The 27,685-nt window shown below is 38.7% G+C and overlaps 1 protein-coding gene across 2 annotated transcripts in view; it reads right to left on the bottom strand.

Annotated features, from left to right (window-relative positions):
* Positions 1-7,134: 7,134 nt before the first annotated feature.
* The window catches only part of LOC149276085 (ceramide transfer protein), a 44,510-nt gene continuing 23,959 nt past the window's right edge, over positions 7,135-27,685 (bottom strand). Inside the window, exons 4-17 of one of the 2 annotated variants that reach the window (XM_089503918.1) lie at positions 15,908-16,015; positions 15,613-15,751; positions 14,758-14,841; positions 14,392-14,549; positions 14,058-14,150; positions 13,023-13,106; positions 12,453-12,545; positions 11,677-11,739; positions 11,185-11,280; positions 10,640-10,772; positions 10,475-10,545; positions 8,490-8,618; positions 7,577-7,706; positions 7,135-7,262 (exon numbers count right to left, since the gene is read on the bottom strand). In XM_089503918.1, coding sequence (XP_089360044.1) covers positions 7,135-7,262; positions 7,577-7,706; positions 8,490-8,618; positions 10,475-10,545; positions 10,640-10,772; positions 11,185-11,280; positions 11,677-11,739; positions 12,453-12,545; positions 13,023-13,106; positions 14,058-14,150; positions 14,392-14,549; positions 14,758-14,841; positions 15,613-15,751; positions 15,908-16,015 — 1,509 coding nt within the window. The remainder of the gene's footprint in view (positions 7,263-7,576; positions 7,707-8,489; positions 8,619-10,474; positions 10,546-10,639; positions 10,773-11,184; positions 11,281-11,676; positions 11,740-12,452; positions 12,546-13,022; positions 13,107-14,057; positions 14,151-14,391; positions 14,550-14,757; positions 14,842-15,612; positions 15,752-15,907; positions 16,016-27,685) is intronic. The other variant, XM_089503920.1, reaches the window with a different exon arrangement.

Raw genomic sequence — 27,685 nt, 5'->3', positions numbered from 1 at the left:
CCGCCTTATCTTTCGTATTTGTACAGCGGTTCGCCTTACTATTGCCAAGATCTGGAAGTCGGGTGCTCCTTCAATTCCTGAAATTGAGGCTAAAATATGGATTCTGCTAAAGCTGGAGAAGATCACGGCGTATCTCCATGACATCTCCCATTTATTCCTCGCCACCTGGGGCCCGTGGCTGGAGAAGTTTGATTCATCACGTGCATCTGTCTCGTGGATTTGAGAGAGCTGGCCGTGGGAGGTTCCGCTTTGTTCTGTTGGCCATGGCCGGATGGCTTTGCCCCTCATAATCCCCCCCCCTCTCTTTTTTTTCCTCTCTTTCTTTCTTCTCTTTGTTTCTATTTTTCTTGACTGTTCCCCCCCCCATCTTCCTTTCTTTCTCTCTTCATAGGTGTTTTCCACTGTCAGTATTGGGTCCGGCTCTGGACCCACCAGATTTTCCGTATTAGTGGCCCACATACATTGTAAATCAAGGCCCTGACGACTTTCTCCTTTATGGCGCCACGTCCGACTTCAAAGGCTAATCCTGTTTTGTTATTATGCCTCTGTATAATATTTCTATGGGCGCAACAGCGTGTATGTATTTCTTAAACCCACTATGATACGCTTGTCTCTTTGGAACTCACCTTCTGTACCTATAACATAAAATAAACTAAATTTCTTCTTCTAAAAAAAAAAACCAAAAAAAACTAGTTGGGGCAAAGTACAGAAGGACCAAGCAGGAAATGTTTTGGGAAAGCTGGTGTGGTTTTTTTTTCCGGGTAAGAGCTATGGTGCCCTTATATAGCTTTCTAGCACACTGGAAACTAAATGATTTGTGTGTTTATATCAAATGTTTAGATTTATTTTTATTTTTTTTACAATAAATTAAGGGGTTAGCAGAAGCATTATTAAACACTAATCTACATACATCAGCCAGAAATCCAAAACTTGTGCTTCTACCACAATTGCAATTGATCCTGGTTAGACATATGCAAATAAGGTTAACAACCCTCTTGTAACCTCTGTGTCCACTTTACATATGGACCCCTTGGAGCAAATGACCACCATGCATATAAAAATGTTGAAGCCAGCCAGAAGGCTGATCTAGTGCAGAGATCTAAGTTGTTCCTGTAGTGGGCCATTTTAAAAATGTGTACATGGGCTGCATTCATTTTTAATTTAGATAAAACCTGCCCGAAATTCACAATATGCAGTATTATTCACTTGCAAAATGTATAATAAAATTGTAAAATGAAAAAAATTAATAAAAAATAAAAGAATCACTTGTAAATGACAGGTTTAGGCCACTGACATTGATCAGTGAGACCGATCAATAATTAGCGACCTAAAGTGTCACTAAATATTGATCAGGTTGTATTTACCCATGCATAAGATGCTCCCATGTATAAAACGCATCTTAATTTTGGGGCCGAAATTTGGAGAAAAAAAAATGTTTAGCTGCCCCTAAATTAACCCCCACCTCCAGCCCAAATACCAATTTTATACTTCCTGTTAGATGAGTTGCTGAGCAGTGTGGACGCTATAAGGAAAGGGGCGGGGCCACTAGTCGGTGTGACTGGAGGAAGGTACCGGGAAGTAGTAACTGCAATCTACAACCACTGTATAAGACACACCCAGTTTTTAGACCCCACATTTTTCGAAAAAAGGTGCGTCTTATACATGGGGAAATACGGTATGTTTTAAAAGAAAATTAAAATTTGGGTTTTTTTATTTTTTTGCCTTGGGACAAACCCCCCCCATGACAGCTGTCACTCATGGGAGGGGGACATGAGGTGGCTGTGATCTGAGCATCAGCCAACTCTCGACTGGCTCTGCAGAACTTTAAACAGCTGCAGTCTGACAGCACTGTTGACTTCCAGGTCTTTGCTGCTGAAGGTTTTTGTTTTTTTACTCATTCAATGCGGGTACTCCATAGGAGCTTGTTGGGGCCATTAACCCTTAAAATTCCGCAATCGTGACATTGAAAGGTTAATGCTGAGTGATCGGCAGCAGGGGAGCGTTGGGACTGGTGTGATAAAGCCTTTGCCACAGAGCCCCAGCAAGTAGTGTTGACCTTAGGAGTACCCGCTACACTTTACATATATACATCGGCATGTTAGTCAGGCCACACCTGTATGTCCATTGGGTGGCATTTGGTCCCTCATCTAGCGCAGGATAAGACATCTGCCAGATTCTTGTGTCCATGGACACAGGCAACAGTAAGGGGGTACAGTCCTACTGTCAGATCTGTCCAGACCAAATCAGATTAAGAACAAAAGTAATTGTGTATTTCTCTAAAAACTTGTTTTCTACTTACTATGCTCCTCCAACGCACTTTTTAATCCAGGTGCAAAGTATTATCCCAATACACTCAAAATAAATAATTTGGAAATGCATGTTATGTCTCTTTAAAACACCTTTACTATGGTAACCGTTCAAAGCGAGATATCTGTGGATAAGCAAAAAAAAATATCCAAGCATTCCATTGCAACGGGAAATACGACCATGGTATTCAAGGAGAAGGCTGTCAGATATCGGGGTTGAGTGGGATCACAATGTAGTGTGGCAGCTCAGGTGGGTGTGTCAGTGTGCGGGTGTGTCCATGGTATTTTGGTTGAAATGTCAAGGGTAATTTTTTATTTTGTTAAATTTTACAACTAAGTGTTCCATGCCACTAGCACATTGTTTACAGTGTGACCACCTTTCCACACACTATGGTTTCAACTTCAGTACACCCACTTAAAAATGATGGGGTTTACAGAATTAAAAAAAACCAACAATATAAGTATTAGGATGATTTTTCCTTTCTACAATGTTATTTCTTTTTGTCCAGTAGTTCCTTCTTCCTTCTGTGAGATAAAAAAAAAGTGAACTGATATGCTATTTCTCCCACCTTTTGTGATCCAAACAATGTTTAAAGAAAAAATAAGAGGGTTCCCCCTGACAGTGTATATGGGGACAGGACATCTGATGTATAACAATTCTGAAAACATCCACCCAAATGAATAAAGGAACAGCTACACCTAGTGGATCTATTTTTTATGCTACTCATGAGTCACAAACTTTTACAGGATTAGGTTTTATTGTGCAGGTACAGCAGTGGATACCATTGCAATACCAGCCCACAATATCTCTCTGCCTGCTAAACACCCACCGCACTAGACACACATAAATGGTTAAACCGGAACAAGGCTTAGAGCAGTACAGAAGTATTTAATTCATAGCACTTCCCAATTCTGTCATACTACTGAATTACAAATGGTACATCAAAGTTTGATTCTGCATGATATTTTAACTCTGCCATCCAACCTACAGACCAAGATTGCTGCCTCGGTGTCACACTAGACTCTGCGCTCTCTCCTTCATCCCTCACATTCAGTCCCTCTTCAAATTCAGTCTCCTCCTCCTGAAAGGCATCTCTCGAATTCACCCAATCCTCACACAAGAAACTACCAAAATACTAATCCACTCCCTTTTGATATCCCTCCTGGATTATTACAACTCACCAATACTAACTGATCTCCTCCCATTCCTGCTTTTCATCGCTCCAATCCATGCGCAGACTAATCTCTCTCATCGTTCCTCATCTGCTGCTCCGCTGGCTCCCCATACTCTTCAGAGTCAAATTCAAACCTGCGAGCTACAGAGACCTTAACAAGTCTGCACCCATTCTTATCTCTACCCTGCTATCCAAATACACCCCCTTTACCACCCTACCATCATTACCCGTTTCCACTTCCGCATCTAGGATTTTACTCGTGCTGTACCCCTTCTCTGGAATTCACTTACCTGTTCTGTCAGATTGTCTCCCTCATAGGCCAAAAACCTCTCTGAAAACTCACCCTTTTCAAGAAGCGTACAACCTTTCCTTCTCAACACTCTCAGCCAGCATCCTGTCTAAGCCATCTGAACAACAACCTTGACAGCTCCTCCTGACTCGATCAACTCATCCTTATCCAAGCAGTCCTCTCCTGCGGTTTCACTTTCTCCTCAACAGACTAGATTGTAAACTCACAAGAGCAGGCCGTTTCCATTTGTAACAGATTTTTATTGTGTGTGATTTTATATTTAAAAAACGATTGTAAGGTGCTTTGGAATCTGCTGGCGCTATATAAATAAAAGTAATGTAACACTCAAACCCAAAATCAATTACTGTAAGGTCATACTGGTTTTATTTTGGACAAAAAAAAGATAGTAAAATACTGAAACATGTAGTTTGCATGAGTCAAGCCTCACATCCTTAATACTTGTTTAAACCACTTTTTGATGTATTAACTTTTTTGGGTCACGATGTACCAGCGTTTCCATGTCAGTGATTTTGTCCTATTATACTTAGCAGTTTTCTTCTTGTTAACCTTACAATATACAGAGACATGTATCTCCTAATGTGTGTTGCATCACTGACACAGGTATTATCACAAGTTTAAAAAGAAAAAAAAAATTTAAAAGAAAAAAAGTATTTTTTTGCAGCATCCATTTTTTAAACTAATGTGTCACTGTGAAATAGTAGAAGTTTCTTTTCATTAAGAGCTTTTAGAATAGGAGCGTTTAATAGCTTAAGACTTAGAAATACAGCATTTGTGGCAACTAAAGCATTGTTCCACTAATGTTTATTCCAGAGGTACTTATACGGCATCACTATAAAGGATGGTGGGTTGTGTATCTTCCCTGGTGCAAAACAGTGAGAGACAGAGAGAGAGGGAGAGAGGGTGGGACATGCACAGACAAAGAGAGAGGGGGAGAGACACGCAGAGAGAGAGGGATAGGGAGAGAGAGGGAGAGACATGCACAGAGACAAAGAGAGAGAGGGAGAGACATGCACAGAGACAAAGAAAGAGAGAGAGGAAGAGACACACACAGAGACAAAGAGAGAGGGAGTCACAGGCTCCATTCCAGAACACTGGGCTGGACATGCTTTTAGACAGTTTGGATTAAAAAAACAAAACATTAAACCATGGGAAGGCTGCTATGGGAGATGCTAAACAAAGGCATACAAAGCTTTACTGCAATGGCATCACAGTTTTCATACTTACACATTTATTACCATTTTTCCATCCAACAACAAACCAGAACAGTCTTTTTTTGTGATCAGGCAAGCGCCTTTTTCATGTGGGCCATCAAGGGCATAGATCAGAAAGCAGGTATTAAACGTTCTAAAATCTGTGTATATCGAAGAGCAGAGCTTTAAAGTCCCCAGACAGAGGATCAGTAGGTAGTAGTTTATTTTGCAAAGTCGTCTTTTTTTTCTTTTTTACACGAAAAACATTATATACATCTGTTTCAATATATTTGTTGTAACCCAGTTCATAAAAAAATTTAACATAACTGGCAGGTATGCAACACAGATATATATATTTGTGAATCTTTGATAACAGATGCACAAGACTGATATGAATCAATTAAAGGGTTAAGAAATAGTCCAGGATTCTTAGCTGCACTTACATCAATAAGGAAGAAAGACTATGGACGGCAACAACTATTAAAGCAGACTTTTGTGACACGTGAGGGATGTAGCAAGACTTGTATAACTAATTACCTGGTCAATCAGCATTTTTAGGGGTTGTCAGAATTTCACACTCTTTAATATCTAGAGTTCACAGTTTTTGTTTTAAATGAATTTGCCGACTGCTTTTCAAAAAAACAAACAAAAAGGAACTGTGTACAGTAATAAAATAAAACTTTTAAATCGAACACTGATAATGTGATGATGAAGACAGACTGAACTATGATTTAAACACCATATACGCTAAGCTTAAACCAAATATAAAACATTTTTTGCCTCTAAAAATAGACAATTCTACTTAGTGACGCAGGTAATATCAGAAGTGGCCAAGCACAAGCTTCATGCTGGTAACCTACGTTGCGGCAGGCCAACAGCAATCCAATGGTCAAAAGAGACGTTACCCGTCACAATTAAATTGGCTGCGGCATACAAAATAATTTGACCGTATTTTAAACCTCTTTTGTGAAAGCCGATACCTCGACAAACATATTTCAACATCTATTTAACTGAATAATGCAAAAGGGTTTGGACCTTTTGAACACCAAAGCATGGCAAGAGGGAATTAGGCAAAAAGACCATAGTGACCATCACCGTATTATGTCCTCTTTGAGAAAGAATATAGACCTTTCTGGATCATGTTCAAGAAGATTGTAAGCAACATTATTCACACAAACTAAAAATACAATAGAAATATATAGATTTCTGGAAAAAATAAAGTTTTTTTGTTTTTTTTTTTAATTTTGCAGTACTCCATCAGACAAAGTCTTCATAGGAGACTCACAAGGAAAGGCAAAGCCATAGATTATTAAGAGCCCTCTGATAATATCTGTGAAATTTTACAGAGCCACTGCAAACATTAGCATTTGGCTAGCAATATATATATATACGTATGTATAAAGAGGAGAGAAAAAAAAAAAAGTACCCAACTTCCCACTAACCTCTTTCTAATGACCTGAAAAATTAAATAACTGGTTAGGCTGTGCAAAGATCATGCTTCTTATCAATTTTTGCATCTGCTTTTTATGCACAAAACACAACCCACTTATGCCTTTTCTGTTTCTGTTGTTATTTTTGTGGTATGGTAGACAAGCAGTTTGTGAATCAGAGAAATTTAAAGCCCCAGTGCAAGCAATTGGTGATTTTAACAAAAATTCTCCTGTTATCCTTCAAAGCAAGCCAGCAAATAAAGACAGACCTGTACTTGGTTTAGTACATGTGGTTATAATAACACACTGCTAAAATACTACTAATATTAAGTCTTTGTAGGATCCACTTTTGTTAAATGCAGTAACGTGGAAAATGACTGCAGATCTTGTGTTGATTGAACTAACTTTCTCTCATCCAAGGTGGAATGTTCATACGGCCTTCGTTACACTGTGGGGGGGCAAAACAGGACTTAAAGTTACCATACAAAATATATTAAGAATATCTATACGCACGTATTTATAAAAAAAATCTCAAAATACAATAAGTCGTAGCAGTATTTCACAGCATGTCTGTTCTGACGTGATGGAAGCACTAACACTGTGACAATACAGTCACATTCATGGAAAGTCCTGCGACCGCTCGTTTAAGAACTTTACAAGGATACAATTTGTTTTTACAACAATATTTATCTAAAGGATGGCGTTGACCTCACCTGGTGATTGTTAGAAAAATATAGGTTTGCCTGATGTTTTCTCTTGCACGTATGAAGTAAATCGTTTAAGAAATTTTGGATACTCTCGTTTGGCTACAGCTCTAAGTACTGATGCAGGAGCCCATCCTCCCGGGTTCACTGGAAGAAGAAGAGGCAATGGAAATAGTATGCTTACAAGAACCAATAGCATAACGCATAAACAAGGAAGAGAAGTCAAACAATTTTCACTACGTAAAATTATATCAATGTTAAATTTATCTAGGACTAAGATTATTGGTTTTCCCTTGACATTAAATTTCATTGTCCTAAAACCACCACTCTTGTGTTTCCTCCAACTTTTGAGGTTCAAGAAGTAGATGATATCAAAGGGAAGAAATAATTAAGTTCTACTCTCTCTTGCTTAAAAGTCACTGTCATTTGCCAATAAATATGAATATAAGAGAAATTCTTACCATTAGCCACATATGTAATCTTGCACTGAATATTGTCTCTGCTTATTTCTTTGTTTCCTTCAGGAGGACTGACCAGTGTTTGACAGATCATGGCAATATTAATTTTGGCACGAACGCACCGATTATTAAGCTGAAGAAACAAGTACAAATATGTTAATTGCAGAACACAAGATGTCAGGAAAAAAACAAAAAACATCACTTTAAATTTTCATATCCAAAACCTCAGATACAGCAGAGTTGGCGAACCTAAAAAGAGACATGTAGAGCCTTGTTCAGGTAGGACTGGAAATCAATAAAACCAGCTTCTCCCAACTGTCCCCTCAGTGTAATAAAAACCCCAAAGTATTACGCAAAAGAAAAAAAATTAACCGGGAGGGAACAAAATACATACATATATATATATGCACATATATATATATATACACACACACACACACACACACACACATATATATATATATATGTTCAAAGGTTTAGGGAGACTTAGCTGTTAGGGAAACAAGGCAATTTCTGTGTTATACAATTGTGAAAGGGTTTTCTAACGACAAATTAGCCTTTTAAACTTAAACGTGGGTTAACAAAACAACGTGCCATTGGAACACACCATATGCCTATGGAGATATTCCATTAAAAATCAACTGTTTCCAGCTATCAGATCCATCTGATATTTTAATGGACAAAATTTGCTTTTCTTTAAAAAACAAGAGCATTTCTAAGCGACCCAAAACGTTTGAGCTGTAGTCTACATTAGCATAGCATTAGCACTTGTTAGTGCTGTTGAGGATCACAAAGGAAAAGTGGGCACTCGGCCCCAAAAACATTTTCCAAGAAGCACTAAAGTACTCGTAAATCAATCCAATTCAAAGTTCTCAAAGCATCAGAAAACATCACAGAGTATAGTAAAGATACTCACAGGGGCGCCATCATGATCCACTGAGAAGTTGCAAACAATCCAAGTGTCCGTTTCATTCTCACTAGCAGCTGGTACTACTCTGATTGCCGATAAATACAGGACATCTCTTTGAGAGGCAGGCCACACTCTCTACCAAAAATATTGACAAAAAAATAACATTAGACATTTTTAGTTAATCAGTAAAATATTTACCCTGACTGATACATCAAATTATTTTAAACATGTATCCTTTATGTACGCTCACTTTATTATTGAAATCACATATTGTAACACTCGGCCATCTATTACGGGCATTGTTTGTGATATTAAACAGAGTTGTAAAGATTAAAACATTAAATTCCCCTTTTATTGTAGCCCCTAATTTATGTATTATGAAACAAAAATATTGCGTCTTATTTTCTAAATTTGCCTCCAATCAAAAGTAACAAAAACAAAAATAATCAAACAATACAGAACTTCCCCAAATGCCCAAGGGTGTCCACCCAGGCAGAAATTAATGATATTAATGTTGTCAGGTTTTATCAAACTGTTAGATTGTACTCAGATTGGGATGGATTGCGTTAACTAAAGTATACTTGCTGCTGTAAGACCTGGTCTAACATTAACGCGTGGGGGCTGCCAAATTCTGAAAGAAGCTTTTTTTGTTCGCTTATCCTTGACCATTGCCGTTCCTATTTTTTATTTATTTTTTTTTTGAAACTCCAAGCAATACTAAATTATACGCAACCTTAGACCTCCTTTCAGTTTGACATCTTATATAAGCAGAATAAGAGTCATTTCCGTTTCTCAACGGGTTTTTGGTTTGTTTATTTTTACACCACAAAAACTATTTGCACACATGACTAGGTTAACCCCTTAAGGACCGGGCTCATTTTTTCTTTTTGTACTCTGTGGGACTGAGGCTGTTTTAATACTTTTGTGGTGCTTGTGTTCAGCTGTACTTTTCTCCTCACCAATTTAGTGTACCCACATAAGTTATATATTGGTTTTTTTCAGGACAAGATGGGCTTTCTTCAGATACCATTATTTTGATCATATCTTTTACTCACCTAAAAAAGCATGTAAAAAAAACTAGCTAAATAGATTCTACTACTTGTCCTGAGTTTAGAAATACCCAATGTTTTTTTTTGCTGTTTTTTGTAAGTTATAGGGCAATAAGTAAAAGCAGCATTTTATGATTTCCAAACCTTTTTTAACAAATCTGGTCAGTCTGCCTCCATCTCCTCTTTGGAACATCTTTGAAGCCGGTTAACTCAGTTTAACCCCGTCAAACCATATATTTTTGAAAACTAGACACCCCAGGGTATTTCAAATGCTGTTATTTTAACCCTTTCCATGCAACAGTTATACAACCACTTTGTCAAACTTTGTAATAATTTTTTTTATTTTTTTTCCACACAAATTGTACTTTAGTTATAGATATACAGGTCCTGGTATATGTCACTGTTAAACAATACCCCAATGTGTGTTCAGGAGCATCTCCTGAGTGCAGTGATACCCGACATGCATGGGTTTGTCGTGTTTGAGATTTAAAATGCCACATTTGGGAAGTGCGATTTTTTTCTCCATTTTGGTCAGTCTGTACCTATGCCCTATCTTTGCGCTCAGCCACTCCAATATACCCCATCAGCCATTTTTTTTTTATATTAGACACCCCTTGGGTATTTGAAGTGCTTTTATTTTAACTGTGTTGAGATTTTTGAGAAATTTTAGCACTTGCTCAAAATAATAAACTATTTATTTATTATTTTTTTATAATACTTTTTTTTTATTTTTTTTTTTTTTTTTTTACACATTTTGCTGGTACTGGATGGTTCCTCTAGTGACATCACGACAAAGCCTGTAACATATACGGGCTCACAACGCATTGTCATTAATGGGTTTAAGGACCGCCTGTTGTCCTTAAGGGGTTAAGGGGCACAAGTAAGGTAAACATAAAACAAGCTACCTAAAACATCACAAGCTGAGCTCAGTGATATAAATACCTTGTGTGTTTGATATACGATGAGTGCATTCGGAGATAACTTCTCCACAACATGGAAGTTTTCAATGGTTGCTGTGTAAACAAACAAAAAAAGTAAATTAAGTGCACAATACACAATAAACTATATTAAACCAGAAGACAAAGAAAAATACATAGAAATTCTTACTCTCCCAATCGTTGCGAACGTCAACATTCCAGAAGTATTGACAAACTTCATGACCAGTTACGCCTTTCACCGAATGAGTGGCCTTCAGGGGGTCCAAGACAATTCCGTTTTCCTCGACTTCTCTTCTATAAACCTTTAAACGCATACAGAAAATTATGAGGCTGTTCTACTGGTCAAAAACAATATTTCTGTAAAGCAAGACCCACGATAAGACTAGATAAGAACCTGGTAAACCACAATAAGCAAGGTTAAAATTATTATATATATATATATATATATATATATATATATATATATATATATATATATATATATATATATATATATATATAAAAAATACATAGCTCCAACTTTTGGAGTTCTGGTACTCTACTGTTCTGACGGGCTGCAACCGGGAGGTCAATCGATAGGACCTCCTGAGCTTCCGCGTTCTTATAGAAACCATTAGCACTGTGGAGAACCCGGGAGTTGGCAAGAAAATGCCTGCATTTCTAAACATTAATATCCATTTAAAGTAATTTCTATTCATGGTCTGCTGTCATTACCTTCATTTCACCTTCTTCTACAACAAGCTGCCAGTTGGCATCACCTCCCACATCTTGTAGTGAGTATGTTATGTGATTCTGTACCATCTCCTCCACCTACAAAAAAACCATACAAAAAGTTTATTTTTTAACTAAAAACCCAATTACATTAGTTTTAAACCACGCATTCATTGTACATGCACATTAAACCTATAAATAAGAGATAAACAGGCACTGCCACGAGTATTTAGACCTTAAAACATGTAACATGCAGCCTGATGTCTTACCCATCTTATATATACACACTAAATGTTCTTAAACATCTCCACATTATACATATCATGCTTTAACTTGCACAGGTTGGAAAAAAATCTGCTAATAAAGTACTGAAGAAAACCAAACAAATAGGTTAGTATTGTTACTAGTTAGAAACCATCACGTTATAATTAGTCCAATGACTTAGTAGGATGGGTGAGATATAAATATCATCAGTCTCACTCTAGAATATAGTACCTGGCTCCTGAATCTGTGGTCATCAGAGCCACTCACTACATCACTGGGAAAACTAGCAACAAACTACCAAGAGGAGGAAAAAGAGCGAGTGAGTAGATGAGATGAGAAGCACTAGTCTAATGAGCGAGCAGCACAGAATGTGGGAACACCTCGCCACCATACTACGCTCTACAGTCATTACCAATGTTGGACCAGCTTTTGACCTACCTTCTACTGGTTGCTATGGTGACAAGACAACCTCTTTTAAATGCTGTAAAATATTCACTTTAAATAACCTTCATGTTTCTGGGCTCACACGATTTATCCCTTAAACATATAACCCCTTTCTGACATTTTTTAGTTTTGTTTAAATGTTTTATTTTTTCCAGGCATTTTATTTATCATAAAATTAGCCAGTGTGTCCAATTATAGAATTAGCGGTTATGAAATAGATTTATAAATAATATTCTCAAAGTATTATGGGGCAGCTTCCTCCTGTGTGTTTGTCAATGAAGAGCTAATTTATATTTTTATTTGAGCCACTTGGAAAGTCTTAACACTGCCACCTCGGATTTCCATGATGGAATGTAGTTTTGCATTACATTTTTGCTGGGTATTCTAAATATTCCTTTACAGAAAAAAGAGGGATGTGACTAGTTGTATTAAAGGAATTTTTTTAAAAAAATTGGCCAATAAAAATTAACTTTGATTAAATTTAATTTATTGTGGTTTATGAGGATATTGCTTCCGCTTGAAGGAAGGAAGGAAGGAAGGAAGGAAAAGAAAGAAAGCCTTACCGTCTTAACAAATCTGTGGTTGCCTTTGCCAGTGTATGCATCACTTGTTGGAAGAGTCGACAACAACTGTGATCGGACCTTTTCAGACTGAGACTTGGAAAAGAATGAAAGTCAGTTAGATTACAGTTCTCTATTGGAATAAGTGTACTTCTGTTGTAAAAAAAAAAATACTACAAATGTCTGAAATACTACAAATTAATGGCAAACTGTACTGGTGTGAAAATATGGTCCTGATCTGATTAAAGCCGTACTCTTGTGAATGCACGCATTAGTTATTTTCCCAGCTCTATTTCAAGTATGGAGCAGTAAAGAGACAAAAAGACAGTACTCAGGACTTCTGAATAACACGTATGAAAGGTCAAATGATGGGCTACATGGTAAAGTTATAGGAGTTAAATATAGTTCAGACCATACTAATAAGCAGTATGGAAAACGGAAAACATCAATTTGCAACACCTTCCAAACTTAAGATCTCGGAACGAGCGGGTTCATGACGGATTGTAGGAGCAGATCCATAAAATGCGGCAAACCAGGAGGCTTGCACATGTGAGGTGCTGTGAGAACAATTACCTGTTCAATTTTGTCCTGTCTGTCAAGAGCAGCTTCAACCGCATCAAAGAATTCTTCTTCATTTATCAGGCTATTGGGCCCTTCCTATTACAAAGTGAGAGAAACTGTAAATGTTTCCTGTTGGTTTTACTAATAATTAAAAATACATCTCATAAGTTCATTAGTTCATACCCATCGTGTAAATATTTAAGTTTCACTGTAGCAGAGAACAAGCTAAAGCTGTTGCTATTTTTCTAACTAGAAGGTTGAAGCTATATAATTAACCCTATGGGATATTTATGGAGCCTGACAAATGTACTAAGGCACAGCTACCTGTTACAGTGACCAAAGGTGCTGCAGTGTAGCCGACCTTGTAGACTTTTTTTATCTCTAAAACCCAAGAGCTATTTTTATTGTCTAAAACTACTTTCACATCATGTCACAATCCCTTGATTCACTGCTGCTAATAATTCTGCCACTTTAAAGATCTCTGGTCAGACCTCACCTGGAGTATTCTGTATAATCTTAACATGTATAGCTTTGAGGAAAGGAGAGAAGCAATGTTTACAGAAGCATTGGACAAGACCAAGGACTGATTAAGGCCTGAGTCTTTCCATCAGGATGATGGGCAGACTAGATGGGCTGAATGGTTTTTATCTGCCCTCAAACTCTGCTTTATCGTCACAGTAAGAAAAAAATAATTTCACAGCAGTTAACGTATCAATTAAACTAACCAATTTTTTCCCCTCTGTAAAAACCTAAATCTTATGTGGTCCTTGGCCTTATGTCCATCCCATGTATGTTTAAGGTCTCTCTCTTATTAATAATTTTTGCTGGGAAGCTGTTCAATTTAGCTACCACCATCAAAATGAATTCCTTACATTAAACCTAAGCCTTTGATGTTCTGGTTTTAGACCATGGTCTCAGTTTAACATTTATCTTCCTTCGAAATACATTCACTCCAACACTTTGTTACCCATTTATGTATTTAAAGGTTTCGATCACATCACTTATCTCTCCCTTGCCCCAAACTATATATTTTAGTCACTAACTGACCTCATAATCTGGTCCTCCAAAGTGTGCTTTCTTCTTCAGTTCGGTCATTGCATTCTTGTATGCTTCCTCCACACGTCTCCTCTTTTCTATTTCCTAAAATAGAAGGTGGTAAATTTTATTTTGCATATAAGGAAGAAGACTTTCAAGAAATCTCACCAATTTAATTATCCATTATGCAAGACCAGTGAAGCTCTTCTTGCAGCAGGAGCTCACTTTGGTTAGCGCTCCATAACATTAAAGGAAGGTGACTTTATACAACTAATACTGTTGGTAGTAAGTAAGAGTGTGGTGCTTGACACAGTTTTTTTTCTGCAAACATGAAACCCAAGCTTACCTTATCTAGCCTTTTTTGCCAACTGTCCTCTCGCTTCACCATAAGCTCAATACAATGTGACAGCGTAGCAAGGATGCCTGCTGTAGTAGCTTTGAAGGTAATGGCTTCTCCTTTAAAATCAATACCATTTATTCCTTTCGGAGTCACATGTTGGAACACTAAAAAGGAGAATTATTGTCACAATACAAAGGAAGGTTACATCCCATAATTATCAAAATAAAATTTATTGAATAATGCCGTCGGAAGCACATATTTAACTCAAGTAACACATGCTGATTTATCTAAAAAGGATAGGTGAAATGGCGGAGAACAGAGATGTAACTTTAAAGAACAAATTATATTAAAATAGCTAAAGACATAACTTACATTTATCTTTATTGCCGTTACTGTTGTGAATGTACTCTCCATCAGCATGGTTATGGAGAAAATCTTCTTCGTCATCTTCAACAACTAGACAAAAAGCAGAATGGGATTAGAGTGAGCTACACAAAGTACCCTATATATGACACAACTGTACAGAAGTAACTAGCAAACAAACAAGCCATTATATTGTGTTTAACCAATCCGTTTTGTTAACAGGAATGAACACAAATCAGAACAAACGTATTGTCAGATTCTAAACTAGTCATTAGTCTGAGTTACCTAGCAAGTCAAATTACTAATACTATATTAAAATGCTCAGTAACATTTAGGCATGCACCCCATACTGAGACAACTTGTGGCCCTTTCATCAATGATAAAGAGCAATAACTGCCTTTTTGACTAAGGGTTTAGACCATTTCTCAGCTTCTGAATATCGAAAATAGAATTTGCACCCCTCCTCCCCTTATCGGTGCCCGGTATCTTCAATGTAACATTTCCTAGTTATGCCATCAGATTTAATGACATGGGCTATGGCAATACTGTTGTGAAAATACTTTGGAGATAACATTGCTGTTAACTTGTAAAATACATCATTCTCCAAACATTGGCTGGTTTTATTGAAAATGGTAGTAAAGGGAATACCATTTTTAGATTTACCAAATTTGGCAGGCCTCTAGAGACAAAATATCACTAAAACCACACGGGGGAAGGGCGCTACACAAATGCGGGATTAATATGCATTCTTTATTGGTTTGGCTGCACTATATAAAATAATTTCCAATTTAAAATTTCCCAAAATATCATCAAAGGTGAGTTATTAAATACAATGATTTGGCAATTTTAGTAATGATCTATTACCTTTATCCCTCTCAAGCTCATCTTTACAGACAGCATCTGCACATGCATCAAAGTACTTCTGCAGAGTGTCAACTTGTCTACATAAGATGTCCCTAAAGGTCTCCATTTCAGCAAGTTTCTCTCGCAAGCTGTGTCCTTTCTGCAAAAAAAAAAAAAAAAAGCGTTATATATATACACACACTTTATAAAACAGATTGTCTAAAGATCACGATGTGAATATACTGTAGGTTAATGTGCAGTCAGTCACATTCCCAAAAAGGTTATAGGTTATTACTTTAAGAATTGAAGCACCCACCTTGAATGATGATGTGGAAGTAGCTGAATAGCCACTGGCACCAGAAACGAGGGACACCATCGAGCCATGTCGCCGTAAACTGGACTCTGATCCGTATCCAGATTCAGACTAAAATGTCAGATAGAAGGGGCACTGAATATTTTTATTTCAAGCTTATTGCATTTACAAATTAAACACATTAGTAGAATTTACATTTATATAAATAACTATTCCGACTTCAGAAATATGCGGTTATCTCAAAAAATCTATATAAGTTTGTATTGTCACATCTTAATTGTTTCTTGCGAGCATCAAAGTCCTCCGAAACCAAAATAGAGGAATGGATTGTATTTAGGAAGAACTTAGGAGCAACTATACAGATAAAAGCAAAATGTACACAAGATTAAGGTGCCAGTAGTAAAACATTAGCCTTTGTGGCTCCAGCTGCCCCTGAATGCAATAAGCTCTTCCAGAATTAGAAATGTAGTTAGCGATTGTAATGGCATCTGCTAAACAAAAAATTAGTTTATTAGTGTCCGGTCGCCTACGCAAGTGGCAGTCCTTTCAGTTAATGGAGAGATGTAGAACTTTTCTGCTTGCTTGTTATGGCGCCTGCTACAGGACACGGCACAGTTTGGACCCGGCATGTATCGATGGCCAATTCTCAGTAGATGGAGACAACTACATCACCTAAATAGCACAGTGCCCCTTCCTTAGGAGAGAAACACCGGGAAGTATGTGCACGTTTTGGACACATCTGTATGTACCTGCATTTGTATAACTTGTTTTATAATTATGGACCTTACAAGGTGTTATAGCCTCTTTTTTTCTCCTTGGATGAAGTCTTCCAATGTCTACAAGTGTCCCTTGCCCTTCATTTGCAACAGGAATCCCATCTGATGAGCAGCTAATACAAGACTGTATATGAAATAAAGCCATTAAGCAGCAACATGCACCCTGTTGCTCTAAAGCCATTGGAAAAGCCTGATGGGAGTTGGAAAGCATGGAAAATGCAGAGCAAGATGCCGTTTATTACAGGCACCATCACCGAGCCAGCGTTCTTACTCCAGAGCATCCCTGGGAGCAGTCAGTGATGTCAATGCTATAATAAGAAGCTGAAGTCAGCAAGTGCTGCACGATGGACAGCAGTAAGCCAACACCACTAAATACAGGACACTCCTAGTATCCCGGAACGTGAACCTTCCACCCGCTTAAAAGTCAAGATTCTCTAAATATGTAAACAGGCAGTATCTGAAACACTCAGACCAGCCCGTCAGGCACCAACAACCATGCCACGTTTAAAGTCACTTAAATCCCCTCTCTTTTTTCATTCTGATGCTCAGTTTCAACTTCAGCAAGTTGTCTTGACCACATCTACATTCTTAAATGCATTGAGTTGCTGCCATGCGATTGGCTGATCAGCTATTTGTGGTATCAAGCAATTGAACAGATGTACCTAGTAAAGTGACCGGTGAGTGTATAAGCCAACTAGTTTATTTATAGAGTTAGTGCAATTGTCAATACATGTGACCAAAAGGCATGAAACCAATCAAATATAGAAAAGGGGCCTGCACACAAAAACCAACAAGGGAAAGAGCACAAGCAATATATGTATGCTAAAAAATATTGTTTTAACGTTACAAAAAGTAGAGACTTTCATATAATATGACACAAGAGCACATATATTTATGTGGCAGAACAGCGTAAACAGCTGAGATCACTCTTGGGAAAGACTCTTTAATTGGGGGCCTCTTCTGCCACACGCGCATCTTATGTATATTGTATGCAAGTACATTTTGTCAGGTTTTATAAATTTGCAGCGAATATTTTTTTTTTAAAGCATATATTATTATATATATATATATATATATATATATATATATATATATATATATATATATATATATATATATAAATATGTTGTGCTCCTTCCTTTTTTCATTTTGATACGCAGTCCTTTTTCTATAATATAGAAATGCATACGCAAGGGACTTGTGCACACCGTCCAAGCTTTGCATCAGACACACTAGGCAATATAAAGCTAGAAAAATCATTGAAGCCGACCATATACAGATCCTATAAATAGTCTTAAGTGCTTCTATCAGACTGTAAAATGTAACGTAAAACATACTATTTTCCTGCATGAAAACATCCCAATCACTGCCAACCTGGTAATAAAGCAAAGCCAAGCAAAAAGGTAGCTGAACATAAAACAGATGCTTTTACTATCATGAGTTTATTCTACAATAAAACTGTGAAGGAATTAGTCTTTTTTTTTTTTTTTTACCCAAATAGACAAGTCCTCTGGCATGCTGGAGGAACAGCTGCTAGGACAGGTTCAATTTTGATAAGAATATTCTAAACTTATCAAAATAATTTTGTACCAGTCAGTTACAGACACAGAATTCCTTTCTTACCCTAAAAAGATCTTGCAGCAGATGGACATCCGCACTCCTCAGAACAGATTGATATACTAAATAAGAACATGAACTGCAGACATATAGACTAAGATTAAACAGCGAACATGGCTAGCTAAAGAAAAGACACAAAATTAACCAGAACATGGACTGCAGCGTGTAAGCCAGGGCAGGCCAAGCTGCACATATACCGTAAAGCAGGACCTCATCAGCAACTCCCTGCAGAAAAGCAAATGAGACGATCAGTGATGAAGACTCGCCTCCACCAGAATACACTACCTTCCATTAACGCTTTAAATGCCACGAGACAACACACATCTCCTGCCTCAACACCGCTGTATGGGGGCAGGGTTGGGGTAGTGCCAGATGTTAGCTGGCCAGTTACTAGTGCTTGTGGCACACAGATAATAGAGTGATGTCACCCCCAGACTAAGAAACATGCTTCACTGCGTCACCTTCTCCAGCACTTTTGATAAACGTGCAAGATCCATGTTCTTCAGAGAATGTTTTCCAGGCAGATGAGAAGATGCATCCGAGTCCCACCCGACCTCGCCTGTTCTTCAGCAGCTTAAGAGGAAGCCAGCTCTATCCCCGACTGACTCAGAGGACACAAGTGAAAACACTTAACGCTCGCTCAGTCTGTCAGTAAGCTCAACCAGGTCAATAATGGCGACTCAGAGAATCATGGGAAAAGCATCTACTGCATTCATTGCCTCCATTTAGATGCTTTTTCATCTGAAATATGTACACATTTTGCTTTCGCCGATTTAAGAGCCATCTTTCAGATGATATATCATAGCCAGGGACAATACATCTATGTGAAATTTAGGAGCCAGACGGTAAGTCACTTAAATCAGTTTTTAATGATTAGTTTGGGCCCAACGGAAAAATGCATTTTAACACGTTACCTATAGACTCTTTCCAAGACATTTAAAGTTCATTGCAGGGAAGTCGAGGTCAGTGTGTTAGAGCAGCAGGGCCAGCATTACCTAAGAATTTCCCTGATCTTACCATTAATGCCTGCTCCTTACTCACCCTTACAAATGCTGCTTGATCAGAAACTTGAGTGTAGACAGTGTGAAAAGCCGGTACAGCAAACTTTAAAACAGCTCCCCTCATCTTATTTGTAAATACCGATATGTATATTTAGAATGCAGAACTCAATAAGCTGGAAAAAGGGGACTGATCTACTTTAAAGTATATTTTTACAGCTTTTTTGTTTTCTTACCTGTACATTTAATCAGGAAGCACATATACGTGAATACAAGACCAAAGATATGCTAAGCATGCCCTGTACGCCTGGCTACCACAGACCATTATGATGGTGTAACCTTAACTCCACAAAACATCCCCTTGTTTGTGCAAATATCTCAACAGCTATAATCATTCTTAACAGGAACACAATACATAGGTCTTAGAGGCACAGCTGAGACAAGGACACAACTTCCCACAGCAACTTAAACAACAGCAGGAGGGACAATCCCCAGGCCACCTTCCGTAATCGCATACAATTTCAGCACTCAGTTTCTCCAGCATTTAAATGCCGACGTTGTCTTGGACCCCTAACATCGACTTAACAGCTTATTTCTAAGATACTGCCTCAGATGTATCACAGTAAAGAGGACCTGTTGATTTCCAAAATAAGCATAATCTACAAGCCTATATCATTGTCTCTTTAACTGCTTTGAATTCAGACACCCTTTGATAAAAATATATATATAAAAAACCTTTAAACCAACTTCAGATCTGGAAGCAAAGTAGTATCGATTTTATATATTTATATATTTTACAAACATACACAGAAACACATGCACACACAATAAAATAAAAAGAAAATCCTAGAAAAAACAAAACATTGCTATCAACACCACAGTGCATTACCTGCTTCTGCTGCTAGAGGGCCCACCAAACTCACAGAAGAACAGTACAGGGTAGGTTCAAAACGCCAAGCCAACAAAAAGCAGCAAAGGCCGTCTCCGTATGCGATTCCCATCCCATCACAACCCTACCACAGCAATGTGCTCCAACAGCTGGGAATCTCTTGGCAGCCTCTGCAAACGCCACACCCAGACAAAGCAGATGTCAAGAGGCTAAATCCATTCTGGCAGGAGCTTGAACATGCAATGCAATGCTCATATGCTTTTCTGTGAGTGGGGCAGTATTTTACATACAAGGGTGAAATGGTGTTTTTCTTTATGATAAATTTGCTGATCCACTTTATAAAGAAAATTAGAACAATAGCTGCCATTCAGAAACAACACTCAAGAACATAGCCTGGTACTCCAATCACTGTATACCGAGCCAGACATTGATGGTGGTACAGCACAACTCCCATCTACCATCATCACAATTAACACACTCTCACAATGTCCCCATGCCTTCTCAGTCAACCATTTCCGCGTCCCTGTCTTTCACACAGGTCCGCTTCTTCTCTTGCCTCTTGTTCTTCTGTCTGCTTTTATCGTGCACTTCTCCAGGTGTTTTTCTTCTTTTGCTTCTCAGCTAATCAGGTCTCCCAGAGCACAGCTGAAAAAAGGCAGAGCTTCTCCCCCAATTGGAGCCATGGAAGTACTGCAAGAGGCCAGAACAATGGACACAACTTTGTGGAGAAAGAGGTGCAGAAACACTGCTCTTTCACGACAAATCAGTTTTCATTATTCTAGCCTTTTAGAGTACTTTCACAAAAGGGCGGAGTGACAGGGGCAGCCTATTTCCCAATCTTCCAATATCTTTTGCGAAAGTGCGACAGGGGCCAGGTTCATGGAGAAGCAGATAAAAGAAGACACAGGTAGAAAAGGACGAAGAAAGAAGGCACAAGAACAAGACCCAAAAGAAGCAGAGCTGTGAGAACGGAGACAAGGATACATCAGCATGATCAGCAGCACACATTACACGTGAATGGAACATAGTGTTAATTGTAAGTATAAAAGAAGTCTTGTGTGATTACATTATCGAGCAAGACTTCTTGCCTGGAGAGGGTGAATAACAGTTCCCAAGGGCTGCATCTGGAAACGTTGGGTAGCTGTGTGCACAGGAGCGTGGAACTGGTACAGATAGCCTTTGTAGGGGAATGGACTAAACTATTTCCCCAATGCTACACATGAATCCTCTACACTATATAAATAAAATCCTTGGTTGCAATAGCAAAAAGTTATTAAAATGGATAAGAAATTCGATTTAAGTGCAAAATATTTTGGAGACTGAGCAAATAAATATTGCGTAAAAAAAGATGAGGCATGTGTTCTTTCATGGATAGTCTTAGCTCTCTGCAATATTATGAACAAAGTCTAATTTACAATAATATTAAACTTCTACAAGCAGAAAAAAATCCTTAATGAAACAAGGAATTGCAACTGACTGAAGGAGTGCCGATTAATCATTAATAGCAAATAACACACACCACCTCTATACAACAAGATTATACAACACTAGATGGAGCTAGAAAGAAGGCCAACGTTCATACACTTCGGGTTACTATAGGGCAAAGACCAAAAGTAACCTTGTTCTGATATATTGTAAACTCCTGGCTACTGGCATTTATTTTGCAGACTCTGTTTTTGTTTAAACGCTTAAACTACATTTGATTTAATCCGACTGCCATCCCAACTCTTATATGTAAAGTAAAAATGCCCAGATGCCCTGGTACAGAGATTTTTAAGATTTATAAATGTTACCCTGGAACATTATTGTCTGGGATAATTAAAATCTGCTAACGTTCCTGGAGCAATACATCTGCAGATAGAAAAGGAATAGGCATCCACTGATCTACGGAGTTTCAAGTCTAAAACTGTATCAATGTGCTGTGCCATGAAAAGCAGGAGCGCGGTACAAAGTGTTCTACTTCCCTGAGGTTTAGGTCTACTGATGCGGCCCAACTGCTTTCACAGAGATACAAGCTAAAGAAATATCTCGGTAACATTTCATCTATTAACAAACCAGCTGCATCATTATGTAGGCAAGATATAGAGTACAAAGTGTCCCCATATTCAAAGACAGGTGCAATCCCAAAATCCAATTTGGATACACAATTCACAAACAAGTCAATTTACTCAAAGATTGCAAGTTTACGGTTTACTCTTAAGATTGCCTCCTCTACATTAAGATTCATCCCAGGAACAAGTCCTCCTTTTTCAGGTAGCAATGTCCACTCCTGACCTTTTTTTTTTTTTTTTTAATAGTTGGTTACAGTTGGTAGAGGTGATCTGGATCGCTGATTCACCAAAATGATTGCAATAAAGTGACGGATGAGTGATCCTATTCTTATCTAATATGACATCAGAAGTCACCAGCCCAGTGCGGCAGCTGTTAATTTCAGGTATTCTCACTGCGGAGCGTTAAGTTGGCTCCATTATGATCATCCAGAAGGCATGCAGCCCCCGACAGGTGCAGCCATAAAAACCATAAAATCGGCTCCGTCCCGACAGTTTCACGGCGCACAGGTTGGCTGTGAACATTTCAAGACAGAACAAACTCTGCAAAACTATTTACGGTATATGAAAATATGTTGCATATAATATTTTATACAGCATGGCATAGGGTAAAGATTTGTATGCTGTTTAGTGGAGCTAAATGGTAAAACGGTACCGCACTAGAAACGGTAAAAGTTTCTAGTGCGGAGTCCTAGATTTTAATATCTTTTTCAGCCCCACAATACACCTGTGTGCAGAGTTTGTAATATGTTAGGGTGTCTTTGATGAATTATTGGTGGGGAATTGGATACATTTATGTCAAGTGGCTATGTACTGTCAAATTCCTGGGCATCATTAGTCAGACACGGCAGACACTCGCTAGCTTTGCTCCTTAGCACCTGAGTGTTAAAGCAAAAAGAAAGTCATGATCAGATGCTCAGGGCAGAAAGCGGATTTAGGTCAGCAGTGCGCAGAACGGCGCATGCACAAAACTTAAGACTTTACTAGTGTATCTGAAAAAGCACGGCTGGAACTGGAGTCCAGACATGTCATGCAAGACATGCACAGGGTGGATTTATTTACGGCTGAAGACACTATATCGTTATTTATAGACTTTACTCGCTAGAGGTTTAAGCTCTATAGAACATCTGGTAGCTCCTTGGACTCTATCTAGGAAACATGACTTATTAATTGCACTTTCGGCTATTAAAGTAACGCAATGGTGTTCGGGACAATGTCGATGGGAGTTTGTAACACGCTGCAGCCAACACCAAGCCTTGTGTTATAAACGGTATGCTATATACATATTTTATTGGGCAAAAACAAGCTATTCCAACTGCATCAATCTGCTCGGCTTCAAACAATAAAATGTTTGTATTCAGAAATAGTTGTATGGAGATCAAATGAGCATAATAATAATTCTATGAAAACGCTCTGCCGTGAACACTAAACCAATCCACAAATACACACCACAATGTACACTAAGCAAGCAGAAAGTGGCAATAAATAAAAGCTCTATTCCGTATGAGTTTATTCCCAATAATATGTTTTTTACAAGTAGTGTAAATAACTTCCTTATGGGGAATACCATGGTGGCTCATCTTGACATAACAAACCCAAACTACCAACGTATTTCTTAACCACAGGAACATGGAAACAGAATGACAGCAGATGTTTTTATTTTTAAATTCCCTCGCTGCATTAGTCTCTTCCACTTCTGGTATACTTTAATAAGCATTCTTCTTTTGATGGGGTGTCAGGGACATTAAACCATCCCTTTCAAGCATTCTTTAAGGCCCCTTTTGTTGGTGGACATGTAAAAGGCTACAATAAAAGTCTTACATCAGATATATATAGTAGTAAAAGGCACACAGTGGGGTCTCAGCCTAAAGCAGCAGCTCCTTAGCCGCAAATCTTGATCTTCATATAGAGTAATCAGACTCCGCTGTGTCCCGCGGCTTAATAGGGCCGGTTCAATTTGACCATGGAGGACCGTGCCCAAACTATACATGGGGCCACACATCCTTCTAAAGTCACATGCCGGCATGGCGACTGAAGATACTAGCGAGCGGGCCTGTTCTAGCACAGATTCAGGACAATGTCTCACCTAATTACATTACAAGCTATGCAGGCGAAATAATCCAAAAAAACATTTTTCAGATGTCTTAAGGAGCGGTTCTCAAAACCTGTGCCAAGCACCAAACCCTAAGAGGAGAAATCAAGGGGTCAAACCGCAGTGAGTCAGTTTACAACCGGAGCGCCGCAGTTATGAGTAGAGGAAGGATGGGAAATAGAGACACGATTGCTTAATATACACCACTCCCCGATCACACGCTAATGTTCATTCATCACATGGACAGCATAACCTCAAACAATTGGAGACCAATGACTACATGTGCAAGAATGTGTGTTACTCATACACGAGGCGTTTCCCTTACGTTATCCAATTAACCACTTAAAACGTAAAAGTGATATTTCCCTGTATACATCAAACTCACTTGCAACATTATAAACACCCAGGTCTCAATTGTGATAAATTTTCCTTACTGGCACACAGAGGACCAAGCAGGGCAATTAAACACGGATTAGTTGACTAAACCTACGGCACTGTGTTCACCAATCTGCCAGTTCCAGTAGACATGACTAACCTGGATTAATTGTATTGTCTGTGGTCCAGATTATACAGATGACAAAGATTGGCATATCATTAAATCAGTTACACGTGTAACATGAATGGAACCTAGTACACAACAAAGCAAAAGCTGAAGACAAATATATACAATCAGAATGCTTATATCTCATGACTTGGGAGATCGCATCCTCTGCTCCCTGCACTTGGAAGCATGACATGAATTATAATTTATCAGGACATTACTTTCTCTTTATTGCATCAGGAAGAATCAACAAAAGTTTGATGCCTGAAGAATTCCTGAAAAGAATAACCGCCTGATTTGCTATTTTCACATTCAGAAATGGAAACAGAAAGCCGCCATCACAACACACACAGTCGTATTGTATCGATCACTGACCTTTTACAAACAATGTGTGCCATTACAGAATATCCAGACTGTGTTCTGTTCATACAACATGAGAGCTTTCTGATCAATGCTGTTCATTTATTTACTTCGACCACATTAAGCCAAAAAGGATTGTGTAAATGCCAGAGGGTAATTAAAATGAAGCGAGGGATCTAAAACATTTCTGAGCCAGTAAAGGCATTTTGTAATCATTTGGGAGGGATGGCCAAGTTTAGCTTTATGGGTTTTAGACTAATGGCTGATGACGCTGTTCTTTTTGAATAGAAAGAAAAAGAAAAAAAACCTGTGCATTGGACTGTAGATACCTCCAAAGCTGGGGAAGAAGACGACCGGTAGTTCTTCCATGATATGTCATTACCCAGCTCCTTCGCATGCTAGCCGCACAGTATGTGAAGGTGTTGCGTCCCTTTTGGCTACTAATTGGTGCACCTGCTTTAGAAATGTCATCAAATACTGTGTCTATCACCAGAGTGCTTTTTAACAAATGTCAAGTTTTTTTCATTGTTACCATTGTTTCATTTTTTTCCCCATCTGAAAAATAATTTTAGGCTAATAGTCTACCACAGGGGCGTCCAACATGCGGCCCGCGAGACCTCGAGGTGCGGCCCGCATAAGATCGGCAGCCAGGGCAACAATCTTACGCGGGCCGCACCTCGAGCCCTGCTACTTACCTGTGGGAGGGTCTTCTGTACTGCATAGAGGAAGCGGAACCTAGCAGAGTTCACGTGACAGCACGTGACTCTGCTCCAGTCCTGCTTCCTCTGTGCAGTACCAGAGAACGCAGAGGAAGGCCGCGCCCTCTGCTGAAGTCTGTGAGCGGCATCGAGGAGCTGCAGTGCAGGTAAGGGGGTGGGGAGGGTGTTTGAATGAGTATGCGTGATTGAGGGAATTAATCTGTGAATGAATGAGCATATGACTGAATGAATGAATGAATGTGTGTGTGTGATAGCATTGATGTGTAAGTGCTGGAACCTAGGCATGATGGGACTTTGATTGCTGTTAGCAATCACACTCCTATCATGCCAAGTCAGCCAGTACATGCTGAAACCTAGCGAGCTGCCCCCTTGTGTATTGATGCTGCCAGCAGTGTCTACACATCACTTACAGCCACCCTGTACCAGCATGTACTGGCTGACTTGGCATGATAGGAGTGTGATTGCTAACAGCAATCACAGTCCCATCATGCCTAGGTACCAGCATTTACTGGTTGCCTGGGTATGATAGGAGTGTGATTGCTGTTAGCAATCACACTCCTATCATGCCAAGTCACATTGCTAATTTTTTTGTCCAATTGTGGTGTGTTACCTACTTTTATTTTTGGTTTTGGCTAAGTGAACTGTGAATGTTTTGGTCCAGAATTTTCATTTTGGTGCATCCCTAGAATAAATAGAAGTATTTCATTTTGAATTATCCTGAATTAGTATTTACAAACCTTTCTAGGCCCAGAAATCAGTGAGAGAAAAAGTAAAGGTTTTGTGTCATTTACTTTATTTTAATCTGCATATCTTATTAAAGGCCATATTTTCTCACAGTGAAAAATGAGTGCGGCCCTCGCACGTATACAATTCTGATGAAGTGGCCCACTGCAGAAAAAACTTGGACACCCCTGGTCTACCACCTCTTCAACTCTAGATGGTAAGCTTATGTGAGCAGGGCCCTCATCACCAGTTTCTGCAGGTCATCTTGTTATGTTGTCTACCAATTGTTATATTGTTTACAACATGATACAAGCTCAAGTTACATTTGTCTATATGAAACAGCATCTGCCTTTTATACAATTCAGAAAGCAGACACTCTTGAAAAGTAATCCACACAGCATTGGGCCTGAATAATGAAGCCAGCAAATGACAATTTCATGAGTATGTGCAATGTATTGACAAGTCCCACGAAAATCCACAGATCCCTTGTTGGGCAGTTGCATTGACTTAATTTGCATTAATAGGGATGTGACTGGCTATTGGCCTAACCAGCTAAAGCTGCTGTCAAGCAACACAGAAGCCTATGATTAAATACACTGTTACACAATGGAGGGCTAAACATTTCTTGCTTATAGATGATGCAAGTTGTCTAGCATAAGAGGACACACAGCAGAGATTTCCTCTCCACAGTAAGTGATGGACATGTCCTGAATGCAATAGCCATGGTGTGATTGGAAACACGGCCTCAATGTGGACTCAGCTTTGATTGACTTCTTTTCATGAGCATGGTGTAAAGTATTGTATTTAAAGAAGGTAGTGTTATGGCTTAGTTCACAAAGCTTTGTGAACTGGATTAACAGGAAAGTTTAGCGGATGGTGCTACGCAAGAACAAATAAATCTGTAGGCAAGGGCAGAGGTGCCTGTTATGCCAGGGTCAACAAGGATTCCACGCTTGGTTTAGGGAGCTATGCATGAGCTGAGCTGAAAGCACTACAAACTGAAAGAAAGTCTGCACAC

Source organism: Sceloporus occidentalis, unplaced genomic scaffold (genome assembly GCF_023333645.1).
Source record: "Sceloporus occidentalis isolate IW3139 unplaced genomic scaffold, rSceOcc1.0.p SCAF_248, whole genome shotgun sequence".
Classification (NCBI taxonomy): domain Eukaryota; kingdom Metazoa; phylum Chordata; class Lepidosauria; order Squamata; family Phrynosomatidae; genus Sceloporus; species Sceloporus occidentalis.
The sequence above is the reverse complement of the archived record's forward strand: the minus strand, read 5'-3'. Positions and strand labels throughout refer to the sequence as shown.